At 54.7% G+C, this 13,535-nt stretch overlaps 1 protein-coding gene across 2 annotated transcripts; it reads right to left on the bottom strand.

Annotated features, from left to right (window-relative positions):
* FXYD7 (FXYD domain containing ion transport regulator 7) lies at positions 80 to 13,335 on the bottom strand. Of its 2 annotated transcripts, XM_021097203.1 has the most exons (12): positions 13,279 to 13,335; positions 12,822 to 12,886; positions 12,288 to 12,320; positions 11,270 to 11,714; positions 10,312 to 10,361; positions 10,081 to 10,132; positions 9,501 to 9,968; positions 4,203 to 4,232; positions 2,277 to 2,351; positions 2,091 to 2,133; positions 1,910 to 1,950; positions 80 to 481 (listed from the first exon to the last, which is right to left on the bottom strand). In XM_021097203.1, the coding sequence occupies exons 4-12, from the start codon at positions 11,610 to 11,612 to the stop codon at positions 459 to 461; spliced, it is 1,125 nt and encodes a 374-aa protein (XP_020952862.1). In that variant the 5' UTR covers positions 11,613 to 11,714; positions 12,288 to 12,320; positions 12,822 to 12,886; positions 13,279 to 13,335; the 3' UTR covers positions 80 to 458. The 2 variants fall into 2 exon arrangements, with proteins under 2 accessions (XP_020952862.1, XP_020952863.1); XM_021097204.1 differs by lacking the exons at positions 80 to 481; positions 1,910 to 1,950; positions 2,091 to 2,133; positions 2,277 to 2,351; positions 4,203 to 4,232 and adding an exon at positions 6,151 to 6,218.

The following is a 13,535-nucleotide window of genomic DNA, read 5'->3' as shown; positions in this document are numbered from 1 at the left end:
CGGAGCGAGCTCCCCACGTTCAGTTTTGCCCCCTCCCCCATTCTGTCCCCACAGATGAGAACACACAGACAGAACAGGGGAAAAACCAAATGCACATTTATTAAGCTCAAGACATGGACACCGGGGATGCGGGAGGTGGGGCGGGGGGAACGGATCTTCTGAGAGGAGACAGGGAGGTGCCGGGAAGAGGGACACGGGGATTCTGGGGGGCTGAGGGTGGACTCCTGGACCCCAGGAGCTGGAGGCCTGGGTCCCTGGATCTGGGATGCAGACGGGCTCTTTGGGGGGTCGTCATTGCCAAGGCCTGGGGAGGTGCGGCGGCTCCAGCCTTGGAGTGGGTGGGGCGGCTCATTCAGGGAAGCGCTCCCGGGGCAAGGCTGGGGTCCCCACCGCCTCCACCCGGACCTCAGGCTCCCGCACTCAGGCAGGGACAGCAGCGGAGGTGCCCAGGGCTGGTTTTACACACCACCACCTCCAGGGGCTGGGAGGGGAGAGAGAGAAAGAGAGAGTGAGGGGGCCAGGAGGTGTCAGTCAGTGACAAGAGGGGTGGAGGTAGCCCCCTCCCCACTACCAGTGGACCCTTCACTCCCACCTTGGAAGCCAGACCTCCAGGACTGTCACCCCTGAGCAACTCCTGGGGAGGTGTCTTGCCTCTCTACACCCTGCTGTCTGGCTCCTACAGGGACTCCTCGGTGGCTTTTGTCCTGTCCCACAGGACACTGTCACGAGGGGAATACCCCTGTGATGAGGCTGGAGACCCTACCCTGGCCTAGCCTGGGCTTTTCCGGGGCATCCCCCTGCCAGAAAGGCAGTCTCCATTGCCCTCTATGCCCTTTCTAAGAGGCAGAGAGATTCCCATCCATCTCTGATTTTTAAAAAGTCCCTGGAAAGGACACAGTTCCACTAAAAACAGGTCAAGATATTTTTGCATAATTAAAATTAACACCCCCAAGGAGTCACAATCTTTCATCTACATGCTTATCCCCCCACATCCTACATCTCTCCCCATCGTCCTTTACACTTTCCCTCCCCTTGCACTCGCTCTCCCCTCCTCCACCATCCACCTCTACACCCTCCACCCCTCTACCCTCCACCCCTCCACCCTCCACCTGCCTCCACCCTCCACCCCCTCCACCCTCTACCCCTACACACCATCCCCTCTCGCTTTCCACCTCCCCTCTCCACCCCCTCTCACAACTCCTGCCCCCTCATCCTCTGTGGGGATGCTCATAGGCTCCCCTCTTGCACCCTTCACCTCTTTACACTCCCATCCTCTTCACCGTTTATCCTGTACTTTCCATCCTCACGGTCCTCATATTTTCTCCCATGTTCCCTCTTTTTCAATATCAGTTTATAAAATCTCTGTTCCATGCATCTCTCCTTCTGCTTTTTGATACAATTATTCACAAGCCCTTTTTTCCCCGCCTCCCTCCCTCCCTCCTCCTTCCTTCCTTCCTTCCTTCCTTCCTTCCTTCCTTCCTTCCTTCCTTCCTTTTTCTCAGTCTTTTCACCCCAGATCTTCCCAACTGAACAGGAAATTCTGGAAAACCTTCTCTCTTCTCCCTTCTCTAGGGCTCAACCCTGTCTTCATTCTGCCAAAGTCTTTTTCCCATGTGGGACCCCACTCTCAACAGGCTGTGGCTTTCTCCTCTGGGGAATTAGCTCCGCCTGGCTCATGTACTTGTTTCTGGACGGCTACAGGGACTCCTTAGGACATTTCACAACCCACTAACTCCGTGGTTGAACACGTCTGATCTGTAGGGTCTCAGCTCCTACTGAAATTCCCACAGTCCTCACCAGGGGCCCCCTTAGGGACGGGTCTGTGCGTGTGATGCAGCCCCTTCCCCTCGACGCGCCTCCGTGCCCCCACCCCCCTCCCCGAACCCCGCCCGCCCTTCCACACCCTCACCTGAGGAGGGAAGCTCCGACTTACAGGATTTGCATGTTGGGCTGTGGAAGAGAAGAGGAGAGAGAAAAGCATCAAGAGGCTCCCCAGCGCGGGCTTTATGGGACACTCTCGCTAGGGCAGCGCCCCTGGGCCCAGGCTGCCCCCACCCCTCGCCCTCTCTCCCGTCCCCCTGCTGCCAGACCTCTCGGACCCGGAGTCGGCCTTCCTGCACTTCACCTTCTTGCCTGTCAGGAGAGAGAGAGAGAACACAACAAGGAGACGCGACATAAGGGTCTGGACAAAAGCTGGCAGGGGAACTGCAGGTGCCCGGAGACCCCGAGGGGCTCTCCTTACGGGGCCTTGGAGCCCAGGAGATGGTCGCACTTACTGATGATGATGAGGATGCCCAGCAGGAACAATATGGTAGCCAGAGTCATGCCCACAGTCTGCACAGTGTCATAGTCTGGGGAAGACATTGGAGGACATCAAACCTGGGCGGCACCTCGGCCCCGCCGCCGGAGTCTTGCCTGGCGTTTCCGGTGGGTTAACGTGAGGACAGAGCGCATGGCCTTGGGCACTGGGAGCCTCCCTTGACCTCTCCTCTCCCCTTTTCTGGATACTTTGGTCGTAGATATGACCCTCCTCGACTGCATAGGTAATTTTTTTCAGCGAACAACCTTCTCTGCGGTCCCTCAGCCACCCATCCCCAGTTCAACCCCCCAACTCCAGGGCTCCTGCTAATGCCTGAGTGCGATCAGCGATCAGCGATCAGCGATCAGCGTCCTCCTGACTCAGCGCGTACCCCTCCCCTCCCCCTCACCTCCACTGCATTCCAAGTAAAAGCCAAAGTCCTCCCCACAGCTCACGAGGCCCAGGACGACCCCTGCCCCTTCTCAGACCTCATCCCACTCCGCTCTCCTCCTCAGTCCCCTACTGCAAGCACAGGGATCACCCTGCTGTTCCAGGTCCTACCTCAGGGCCTTTGCACTTGCTGGGTCTTCTGCCTGAAAGCTCCTCCCCCACATATCCCCCTTTACTAACTTCTGGGCTTTATTCAAATGTTAAGCCTTCTCTGGCTGTCCTATTTCTTTCTTTATTTATTTGGTCTTTTTAGGGCTGCACCTGCGGCATGTGGATATTCCCAGGCTAGGGGTCCAGTCCGAGCTGTAGCCACCACCCTGGACCAAAGCCACAGCAACTGGGGATCTGAGCTGCATCTGCTCACCACAGCTCACGGCAACACTGGATCCTTAACCCACTGAGCGAGGCCAGGGATCGAACCCGAGTCCTCATGGATGCTAGTCGGGTTTATTAACCGCTGAGCCACTACGGAAGTCTGGCTGTCCTATTTAGAATTTCCCATCCTCTCCTTAACATTTCCTAATCTTTCTTTTTTAAAAAATTTCCTTCTTAAGAATTATTCTTGTCTAATATGCCATAGTAAACATTTATTGAAATATTCATTTATAAAGCACCCACTCTGTGCCTACAGCAGTGCAGGCCTCCGCCCTCAGGGAGTTGTCTTTCATATTGTGATAAACAAAATAAAACCCCAAAATGAAGTCGTATGACCATGGCTAGATGTGGATGTGGCTCTTCTTCCAGGGGAGTCAGGAGGGCCTCCCCTAGTAGACGGTCATTATTTCATCTGAGGTCTGAAGAAGAAAAAGGAGCCCTAGCTAGCAGTGTGGAGAGCTAGAGGAGGAGTTTTCTGGTGAAGAAACAGCAAGTGCAAAGGCCCTGAGGCAGGAAAGGACTTGGCACATGGAGGAACAATATGACTGAGCAAAAGGAGAAGGCAAGGCAGTGTTTAGAGAGGGAACTTCGGCCAGGTCTGCTAGACCTGGAGTAACTTCTTTAAGCTTCAGTGCTCTGGGGAAGATTTAATGGCATCATCTGAGCAAGTCTTTCTCACAATCCTTATGGGTGGGAACTATTACTACTCTTTATTTACAGAAGGGCCAGAGAGGCAAAGTTGCTTGCTCAAGGCCACACAGCTAGTGAGTGGATAAGCCAGGATTCAAATCCAGGCAGCCTGTTGTCAGAGTTTTTTGCTTCTCTGATGACCCCACTGCAGCAGCGCAGACTCCTGGTGAAGCCTGAAGAGGGTCCACAGAGGGTGCTCCCTCCCCAAATCTGATTCAACCCTCCATGAGCCAGGCTGATGGAAATTATATCCATATGGTCACATGGCTAGAGCCCAGGATGCAGCATGTAGCCATAGCTGAAGCCACTTCAGCAGTGACCCTTGGGGATTCACAACCACTCCTCCATCCAGCCCCAGGATACCCTCATCACAGAGTCTGCCACTCACCATAGTAAAATGGGTCAGGTTCCTGAGGAACTGCAGGGAGAAGGCAGAGAAAAAGAGAAAAAAACTTCAACACTGTGCATCTTAATATTTTTGAGGATTCTGATGGGGCCACTGGCCCAGTGGTTTCTGTGTAGAAATCAGGGAACAAGACCCCCTTGTTCTGGATGACATGGCCTCATGACAGGACACAAAGCTTACAAGGAGGAACAGAGGCTGGATTCCAGCCCCGACTCACTCAATTGGTCAGTATCTTCCCTGGAGTTCCCTTCGTGGCTCAGCGGTTAACCAACCCAATTAGGATCCATGAGGATGCGGGTTCATCCTCTAGCCTCCATCAGTGGGTTAAGGATCTGGCATTACCGTGAGCGGTGGTGTAGGTCGCAGACCCGGCTCGGATCCCACGTTGCTATGGCTGTGGTGTAGGCCGGTGGCTACAGCTCCAATTTGACCCCTAGCCTGCTGGGAACCTCCATATACTGTGGGTACAGCCCTAAAATAGAAAAAAAAAAAAAAAAAGCAAAACAAACAAAAAAAACCTTCCTTTGTACAGTGTCTAACCTACGTAACCGTACATGGCAGTCCTGGTCCTACCCACCTGAGGAGGTCTAACGCAAGCATGGACTCATAGCCTGAAAAACTCATGAACACTTCCACTGGCATATGGTGCTGGGAGTGAACAGACTCCAGTGCTACGGGGGGACTACTGAGTATATCGCCTTCCCCTGAACACTCGCTGAAACTTCGAAGCCATCTGAGAGCTCCAAGAGACAGGCACTGCAGCCTGTTCTTATCCACTTGCTCCTGCCACCAAAGTCAGCACAGCGGAGCTGTGCAATAATTTGTATTATATTATACTGTATTATACTATATCCTGTAGCACTTATTTCTCAGACATCGCCAATTTATTTATTTATTTTATTTTATTTTTTAGGGCTGCACCCATGGCATATGGAGGTTCCCAGGTTAGGGGTCTAATCAGAGCTACAGCTGCCTGGGGTACACCACAGCCACAGCAATATCAAATCCGGGCCGGGTCTGCGAACGACACCATAGCTCACAGCAACACCAAATCCTTAACCCACTGAGTGAGGCCAGGGATCAAACCCAAAACCTCATGGTTCCTAGTCGGATTCGTTTTCACTGAGCCACAACGGGAACTCCAACATTGTCAATTTAAACAGTCCAAATTGGAATTCCCACTGTGGCGCAGTGGGTTAAGGATCTGATTGCAGCAGCTTGGGTTGCTGTGGAGCTGTGGGTTTGATCCCCAGCCCATCAGCAGTGGGTTAAAGATTGGGCATTGCCGCAGCTGTCTCATAAGCTGAGCCACAGCTCGGATTCAATCTCTGGTCTGGGGAATTTCCATATGCCACAGATGCAGCCAAAAAAAAAAAAGGTTCAAAATTGATTTTGTAATAACTTTCCCAGTGGGTGTGTCCATGCGTGCATATGTATCTATACCACGTGAAACATACTCATCCATGGACTCCGCTTGATTTCATAAGAGCTAACATGTGGATAAAGTGTGTGTGTGTGTGTGTGTGTGTGTGTGTGTGTGTGTGTGTGTCTGTGGATTTACTTTTCCCATCTCTTGCTTCCCTGTCTTAAACCATATTCCCCATCAGGAGAGCTCAGAACATCCTTCCCATTCAAGAAGCTTGTCCTGTTGCTTCCCCGATTCCTCTGACAGCTTTCCGTACACTCTGCCTTGTTCAGAGCACAATTCTGCAAATATGGACCACGAGGGCAGAGGGGAGGTAACCAGGAGAGCCAGACGCTGTCATTAACGTTCTTCCCTGATCGAAGGTCAGGAAGGTTGGCTACCCTGAGGTTGGGAAGGGGAACACATGACTAATTCTGGCCAATGAACTATGAGCGGAAGTGTCATTGCTACTTCCAGTCTGTCCCATTCAAGGGCTCAGGTAGAAGCTCTCCTTTGCCTTTTGCCAGGTGACTTGAATGTTCAAAATTGTGGCTGCTCCAGTTTTCTTTGGAGAATAGGGATCCCCAGTCGACCTGTGGTGGACACACAGTGTAAGTGAGAAATCAACCTTGGTTGTGAGAAGCCACTGAGATTTTTGGTACTATTTGTTAACACGGTGTATTCTAGCCCAAACTGACCAATGCAGGTGGTACCCAGGCAGGACCCTGAATAACATGTATTCTCAGTGGGTAATTTTGCCCTTCTCAGTTCCTGTCCAGTCTTCAAAAGGGAAGTCTTAAATAGGAGGTGATGTGTCTCCACACCTCCCAATCCTTGTTAATCTCCCAAGAGAAAACAGGCCTTGGGCTCGGGCCTTCAGCAGACAACATAACTAGAATTTTAATGGCATTATTTGGTTTTTGCCTCTATTTATTTATCTACACAGCACTTGATAGCACTGATTCCATTCCAGGCTCTTTCCTAAGCACTTTAAAGATATTAGAACACTTAATCTTCACAGCAGCTCTCTGATGTAGGCACTAGCTTCATTACCATTCCACAAAGAGGGACCCTGAGTCCCAGAAGAGTGAAGTCACTTGTTTAAGATCATTTTAATACTTGCTTTTAATGTAAGGCAAAAAAAAAAATGCTGATTTTTCTATTTGTGGTGAGAATATAAAATAAAGCTAACTAAAAGTTTTTTGGTTTGGAGGGTTTTTTTGTTTTGTTTTTGCTTTAACAGCTGCACCTGCACTATATGGAAGTTCTCAGGCCATGGGTTGAAGTGAAGCTGCAGCTTCTGGCCTATGCCACAGCCACAGCAACACCAGATTTGAGCCGCATCTGTGACCTACACTGCAGATTACCGGCAATAGCAGATCCTTAACCCACTGAGCCAGACCAGGGATCAAACTCACATCCTCACAGAGACAATGTCAGGTCCTTAACCCTCTGAGCCACAATGAGAACTCCTACAGCTAATTAAGTTTTTAAAAAGTTAATCCTTTGAAGGAAAAAATGTTTAATAAATATCACCGTGGGAAACATTTGGACAAGGAAAAATCATGAAGGTGGCACTCATGAGCATCAAGATGGGGAAACATTATTTTGGAGTCATCTGTGCTCTGTCTTAGCTCCTGCACCAGATGGAGAGCAAATTTATTTGACTCATCTCTGCTGTTAATCCTGGCATTTATAAAGTTTTTCGAAGAAGTTTTCTAGAACGAATGAAATGAATGGGTGAAGGAATGAATGTGAGCCCCTGCTAGGCTGCAGGGAGGCCGCCTCAGAGATGGAACAGTTGGATTATTCTGCATTTCTCTCCTGTGTTTCCACACCTCCAGACTCCCCAAGCCAGCAAAGAAGCCCACTGGGTGAGCACCTGCCCCAGAATCCTCTTTTGTTTCTCCATGGGTATTCTTGCTCCATGCAGAAGTTCCTCTCCTGCTCCCTGCTGCCCTGGCAATCTGGGTCCTGGGGCGACGCTGGGCTAAGGGTGGAGTCAGGAATCAGGAGAAGGAATGTACACCACTCCTGGCCAGTTGCCAGGGAGACATCAGGAAGGAGGTGGTTACTATGGCAACTGGGGCATCTTGAGAGGTGAAGAGAGGTAATGGGTCTGGGTACCCCAGGCTGGGTGGGGTCCTGTATGGGACTTGGGGTTACGTTTCTAACTCCAGGGCCCTCCTTGATACTCTCTGGACCCTTTGTACCTCCTAGTGTTGCCCCTGCAGAATTGGCTTCTGGCCAAGCCAAGGGTTCTTCTAGAGACCCAAGTCTAGTTGTACTCCACTTCTCCTTTCTCTTTGCCCCCAGGACACCCTCCTGCTCTCCAATGGGGCATGTAGTAGGGGGACTGGGGTGTCGTCCCTCTTCCCCACCCCTCTCTCCCTAACAACCCATTGGTTAATTTCATTAATTGGTTTGCAACACGCAACATGCTTTTCCTCCCCTGGGGTTTCCCAAGACCTGATGTCCCCTCTCCTGCTGTGACTAGGGAAAAGGGGGGGATGACTGAGGCATCTGTCCTCCCACCGCTGCCCATCTACTGCCATCGATCCTGCTAACCACCGTCTCGGCGAAAAGAAGCCCTGGGCTCCCGCCAGGTTTGCTGGCTCAGCCCTGCCCCCTCTCCCTAGGGTGGCTTCCGGCCTCTGCAGCCGCCCCCCCCCCCCGCCCTGCTTCAAATTCTGCAGATATGGCTCAGTGCAGCAGCCCCCACCTGCCGGGAAAGGGAGCAGGGAAAGAGAGATTAGAGTGGAATTGGGGTTCCCTCACCGCCAGAGGCTCCTCAGCGTGGTTGACCTATCCCCTGGCCCGGCTCTCAGTGCTAAAATCCTTCCCCCTGCTCACCTCTCCCCCCACCATGAAAGCATTTTTCCCCTTGCTCCTCTGCAAAGTAGGTTCAAGAAAGGGGCCTGTGTGTTGGGGGGGAAGTGTTTCAGGGGGTGCCTAACTGGGTTAACGGTGTGAAATGTAAATCTCTGTGTGGCTGCATGGAGCTGGGAGGAAGGGGCATCGGTGTGTACAGCCAAGCGCACCACCTCCCCGACCAGACAACAGCCCTGGCTGTGGGCTGGGAAGGAGGGTCCTGCCACCCATCCCTGCCCAGGGGGCTCACTGCAGTGGTGCGGCCCCACCCTGCGCCGTCTCTCCTCTTTCCCGTTTCCCTCTCGCTGTGGGTCCATCTCCCTCTCTCTCTCCCCCTCCGTGTCTTTATACCTCCCTCTCCAGAGTTGCCTCATTCCTTCCATCTCTCGGTCTCTATCTCTTTCAGGCTCTCTCGGTCAGTCTCTTTCTATATTCCTTTCTGTCTCCTTCTCGCGCACTCTTGTCTCTCTCCTTCTCTCTCTCACTTCCTCCACCTCCTGTCTTTTCCTCTTTCTCTCCCCTTCCCACGGAACATGCCTATCAGGGAATTCAGGAAACACCCACCATAGGGGCTGGCTCTAGAAAGAAGAAGTACATGGACCCCCTCGCCTTACCCACCGCAGGGACTCTGAAATCTGCCAGAACCTCTGTGGCCGCAGAGCCACCCGCTCCCACCCTCCAAGCGCATCTCTTCGAGTCCACTACCACCGCTATGCTGGACCAGCAACCCGGTTGCTATAGCTACCAATCCGCGCATCCTTTCTCCGGAGACTGCCGCTCTCCAACTGCGGGTCCCGCACAGGAACCACACCACCCGGAGGGGTGTCCAAGAGGCCCAAAGGGGCTCCAAGGGGTGCACTGCAGGGGCCTCCGCCCTCTGGAGGAGCGGACATCCCCCTTCCCCACTCCCCTCTCTTTCCAGAACTGGAATCTCCGCCAGATGCTCTCTCCTAAGCTCTAAGATCTCGGAACCTCCCTGCTCCCTCTCCCCAGGCGACGCTCACCCTTTGTGGGGACCTGGGTAGGGGTCGCCATGCTGAACCCGTCAGGATCAGGGGGTGGCTGGATGTCGAGGCGGTGAAGGTGCGGCTGCAGCAGCTGGAAGCGGGACAGACTGGTGTCGGGGGGAGATGGGGGGAAGAGCCCTGCTCTTGGGGGGGGCCGTAGCCAATGGGGGCCCGGAGAGCCCGCCCCCGTCCCGGCCACCCCCGCCCCCGCCCCCGCCCACTGCCGACGTCCCCGCCCCTTCCCCAAGGGTGGGGGCGCCCCCTGCCGGGGCCAAGGGGGCTCCCAGGCTTTCCACGCGAAGGGACTGACAGAGCAACAGAGCGCTGTCAAGAGAGAAAAGCACGTTTTATTGGAAATCTGGGCAGCAGAGAGGAGTCTGTGGGCGCAGAGCTGGCGGAGAGTGCAGTCCAGGTGGTGGTGGGCGCGCGGACGGTGGGTGGGGGGCGTCAGGTGCCAGGGGAATCCTGTGGGAGTGAAAAGGGTAAGAGGCCGGAGAGCCCTCCAGGCCCCCTACCCCAGCCCTTCGCCCCCTCCTCTCCCCGCTCCCTCCCCTAAGCCTGGTCAGAGCTGCAGGACCTGGCTGGGTTCCATAGCGCCAGGTGTTTCTACCGCCTGCGGGTGGACAGACCTGAGGGGGAACACATAGAGTTCGGGTGTCAGGAGGGGCACCCCAGCTCCTCTGGAAGGTAGGAGCAAGGCAGTGCAACTCCCCGACCTGGAGTTTCAGATCAAGCCCCTCCCTCCACGCGCCCAGGGAGGACAAGGGAAGGGGTTCTTGGAAACACCCGAAGTCGCCCCCAAACTCACGGCGGATGGAGCTGCGGAAAGTTCCCTCCTCTTCATCAGGCTCCCCAGTCCTGAGAAAGAAGATGCAGAAGGAATTGGGGATGGAAAAGGAGAGAGGCAGTGGCACCCAGGAAACCCCAAAGCAGCCCCATTTCACAGGCCAGTGTACTGAGCCCCAGAAATGAGGGAGGAGCGGGTTCAGGAGGCAGCCAGAAGATCTAGCGCACCCAGAAGCATTTAAGTGTGTGGCAAGAGGCAGGCGCTCCAAGCCAGTAACAGCAAGTACCTCCCCGAGTGCTGGGGAAGGAACTGGAATTTGGAAGGGGACTAGCAAAAGGACTTGAAGGCAGGGTGCCTGGAGACAGCCCTAGGTTAGAAACCCAGAACCCTCCTCTTTTAGCTGAGTGATCTGGGGCATGTGATCACCTCCCTGGGCTTTGGTTTCCTCATCTGTAGAATGAGGTTAGTTACAGCGCCCACCTTATAGAGGTGGTGTGAGGGGTGAATAACACAATGAATCCTGCACGTGAGACACACCCAATAAATACTACCTTTATTTATAATAACATCTACAAGTATCAATACGGAGAAGATATTAATACATTGCCTGGGCTTTAAATTTTTATTTAAGGATTAATCAAAAAGCTAGGAACAGGACTCCGAGCTAAACTGGGCCGCCAAGTGAGGTGATCTCATTTTGCCGAGGCTCTTTCACAGCACTTATCACGCTTTGTGATTTTATATTTGTGGGTCTCTTGGAACCCACTGCCACCGCCCCCACTGGGCTGGGACTCAGCCAGGCAAGGAGTTTACTTATTTCGTGGCTTGGTCCCAGGCTACCTCGGGGCTGGGCACATAGCAGGTGCTTAGTACATATTTGCCGGTGTCTCTGGCTGTGGATTGAGTGGACTTCCGGCCTCACCCCCAGCTCCCCTTTAGAGCCGGAGTAGGGGAGTGAGGGTCCACAGAGGCCTCTTACCTCTGCTGCTGGTTGAACTTGCACCGGCATCTTCTGCCTGTGGGTGGGGTGTGAGGAAGAGCGCGCTGATATTCTGCTCAGTGCCGCACAGCCAGCCAGAGCTCGCGCGCGAGCCAGGGCAGAAGAGGCTGGGGGGCGGGGATAAGGGTGGGGCAGGAACAGGGGCGGGGCCGAGGGCGGGGATAGGAAGGGGCGAGGGCGGGTCCGAAGGCGAGACAGAGACGGGCCCAGGGCAGAACAGGTGCAGGGCAGAAACAAGGGCGGGGCCAAGGGCTGGGATAGAGGCGGGGTTGGAGGCGGGGCGGGGACAGGGCGGGGCTGGAGCAGACACGCGCAGAAGCATGGCTGGAGGCAGTGTGGGGGTACCCACTCAAGACGATGAGTATGCCCAGGATGAAGAGGATTCCGGCGATGATGAGGCCTCCGATCCGAAGGGATTGGTAGTCTGTGGACAGCAGGGAGGACGGTGAATGCAGGGAGGGGAGGAGGAAAGCCAGGAGAGGAGCAGAATAGGGAGGAAGGGGCCAGGAGGAAGGATCCGGGAAGAGGAGAAAGGAGATCAATAAGAGGAGGAGGGAGAGACGAGAGACAGGAGATGGGAAGAAAAGAGGATGTAAAGAAAAAGGAGAAGAGGAGGTGGGCAGGGCAAGGAGGAGGGAGGAAAACAAGGGAGATGGGGAGGGTGATGGAAAGGATGAGGGGGGCAGGAAGAGGAGAAAGCCAGGAGGAAGTGGAGGCTGGGCCATGGGATACTGAGAGGGGAAAGGAGAAAGAGAATAGAGAGACAGAGAGACAGGGACTCACTGAGAGACAGAGAGAAACAGCCAAAGAGATCAAGATAGAGCCAGATCATGAGAAAGAGAGAGAATGAGAATGACAGAGGGATAAACACTGAGAGTCTAGAGACAGGTGGAGACAGAAACAGAGAGAGATGGGGGAGGAGAGGACAGGCTAACTCAGCCCAGCCCCCCACCCCCACCAGCCAGCTCCCCAAGAAAGAGGCCCCTCCCTCCCTCACCATAGGTGAATGGGTCGTGTTCCTGTGGAGCTTCTGGAAAGAGAGAAAGACATCAGAGGTGGATGCTCCCTGGGATCCTGGACAGGGAGGGGCGTAACGAGGTCCTTTTGGGGGTTCGCATTTCTGGGCTGAGAGTCTGGGGACTGTTGGACTCTGAGCAGGCCGCGCCCCCCCCACCCCCACCCCCGGCTCTGGGTCTCAGCCACCCCTCTGCACTGTCCTGGGCAGGCAGGGCAGGGCAGGGCCATGTAACTGCCTCAGCTCCCATCTCATTACAGGTTGTCCATCGACTGACTCCATCGTTCACGGAAGCCCGCCTCCATCCCACCCTCCATTTTTGCCTGACCTGGGGCATCTTCTCCCCTCCCCCACACACCAGCCTGTGACTGGACCCCATGTGAGACCCCCAATTTCCTGGCTCCCAACGGACTTAGAGTAGACCGAGTCTCCAACTTAGTTCTCTCGCAGGCTTTCCCCCTACGCTTGCCACCCTTGGGGCTGAGGTGAGTGGTGGGCTGCCTCCCGCAGACTCACCTGCGTTGACCACGGTGAGGATCCCGACCCAGAGAACCAAGATGTGGCTGAGAGATGCCATTGTCCTGGGGAGCACCAAGGGTCAGGAAGTGTGTACCCTTGTTCCCCTACCACTGGGGCCTGAACCCAAGGGGTTAAGATACAGTCCAGAGACTTAATTCCAAAAGCATCCATCTAGCTTGGTCGCCCTGGGAAACAAGGCACCCCCTGCTTCACCAGGACACAGTCTCACCCAAACATCCCACCCAATGGGGGGGGTCATATGGCAGCAAGGACAAGGACCAGGCAGGGGGGACACACAAAATCCACAGGGACCTCCCGAAGGCCCGGGCTTCCCCCACAGCAGGCCCCAGATTCCCCACACCTACTCCGGTGGTGGAGGTGCCTCACCCCACCCTGGCAGAGAGACGGCCAGCCTGCCAGAGCCCAGACAGCCAGGACACACCCAAGGACCCACCTGCTTGCACAAAACTGCCTCGCTGTGTCTGAAAGATCCCAGCTCTCCTGCCCTCGGCCACTGGCCCACTCTCTGCCTGACCCTGGGTATAAATATCTCCCACTTCACCCTGGAGGAATTTGCCTCGCACAGGCCACCATGGCAACAGCTTTCCTACCCCCCCTCCTGCCTCGGGGGTCATTGCCGGGGTGAGGCCTGGCTGCCACAACGCCACAGGCTGCCCCCGTGGGAAAGGCCACCTCTTCTCCTCTCCTGGA

This window comes from Sus scrofa, chromosome 6 (genome assembly GCF_000003025.6).
Source record: "Sus scrofa isolate TJ Tabasco breed Duroc chromosome 6, Sscrofa11.1, whole genome shotgun sequence".
Lineage (NCBI taxonomy): Eukaryota > Metazoa > Chordata > Mammalia > Artiodactyla > Suidae > Sus > Sus scrofa.
The sequence above is the reverse complement of the archived record's forward strand: the minus strand, read 5'-3'. Positions and strand labels throughout refer to the sequence as shown.

What these genes read in the sequence shown, in the direction of transcription:
- FXYD7 (XM_021097203.1), bottom strand. Translation starts at nt 11,612, where the DNA reads ATGCTTCTGCGCGTGTCTGCTCCAGCCCCGCCCTGTCCCCGCCCCGCC. An exon ending in AAGTTCAACCAGCAGCAGAG is followed by an intron (nt 10,362 to 11,269) that starts GTAAGAGGCCTC and finishes CTTCTTTCTCAG; the next exon opens with GACTGGGGAGCCTGATGAAG. An exon ending in GCCGACTCCGGGTCCGAGAG is followed by an intron (nt 1,951 to 2,090) that starts GTCTGGCAGCAG and finishes TCTCTTCCACAG; the next exon opens with CCCAACATGCAAATCCTGTA.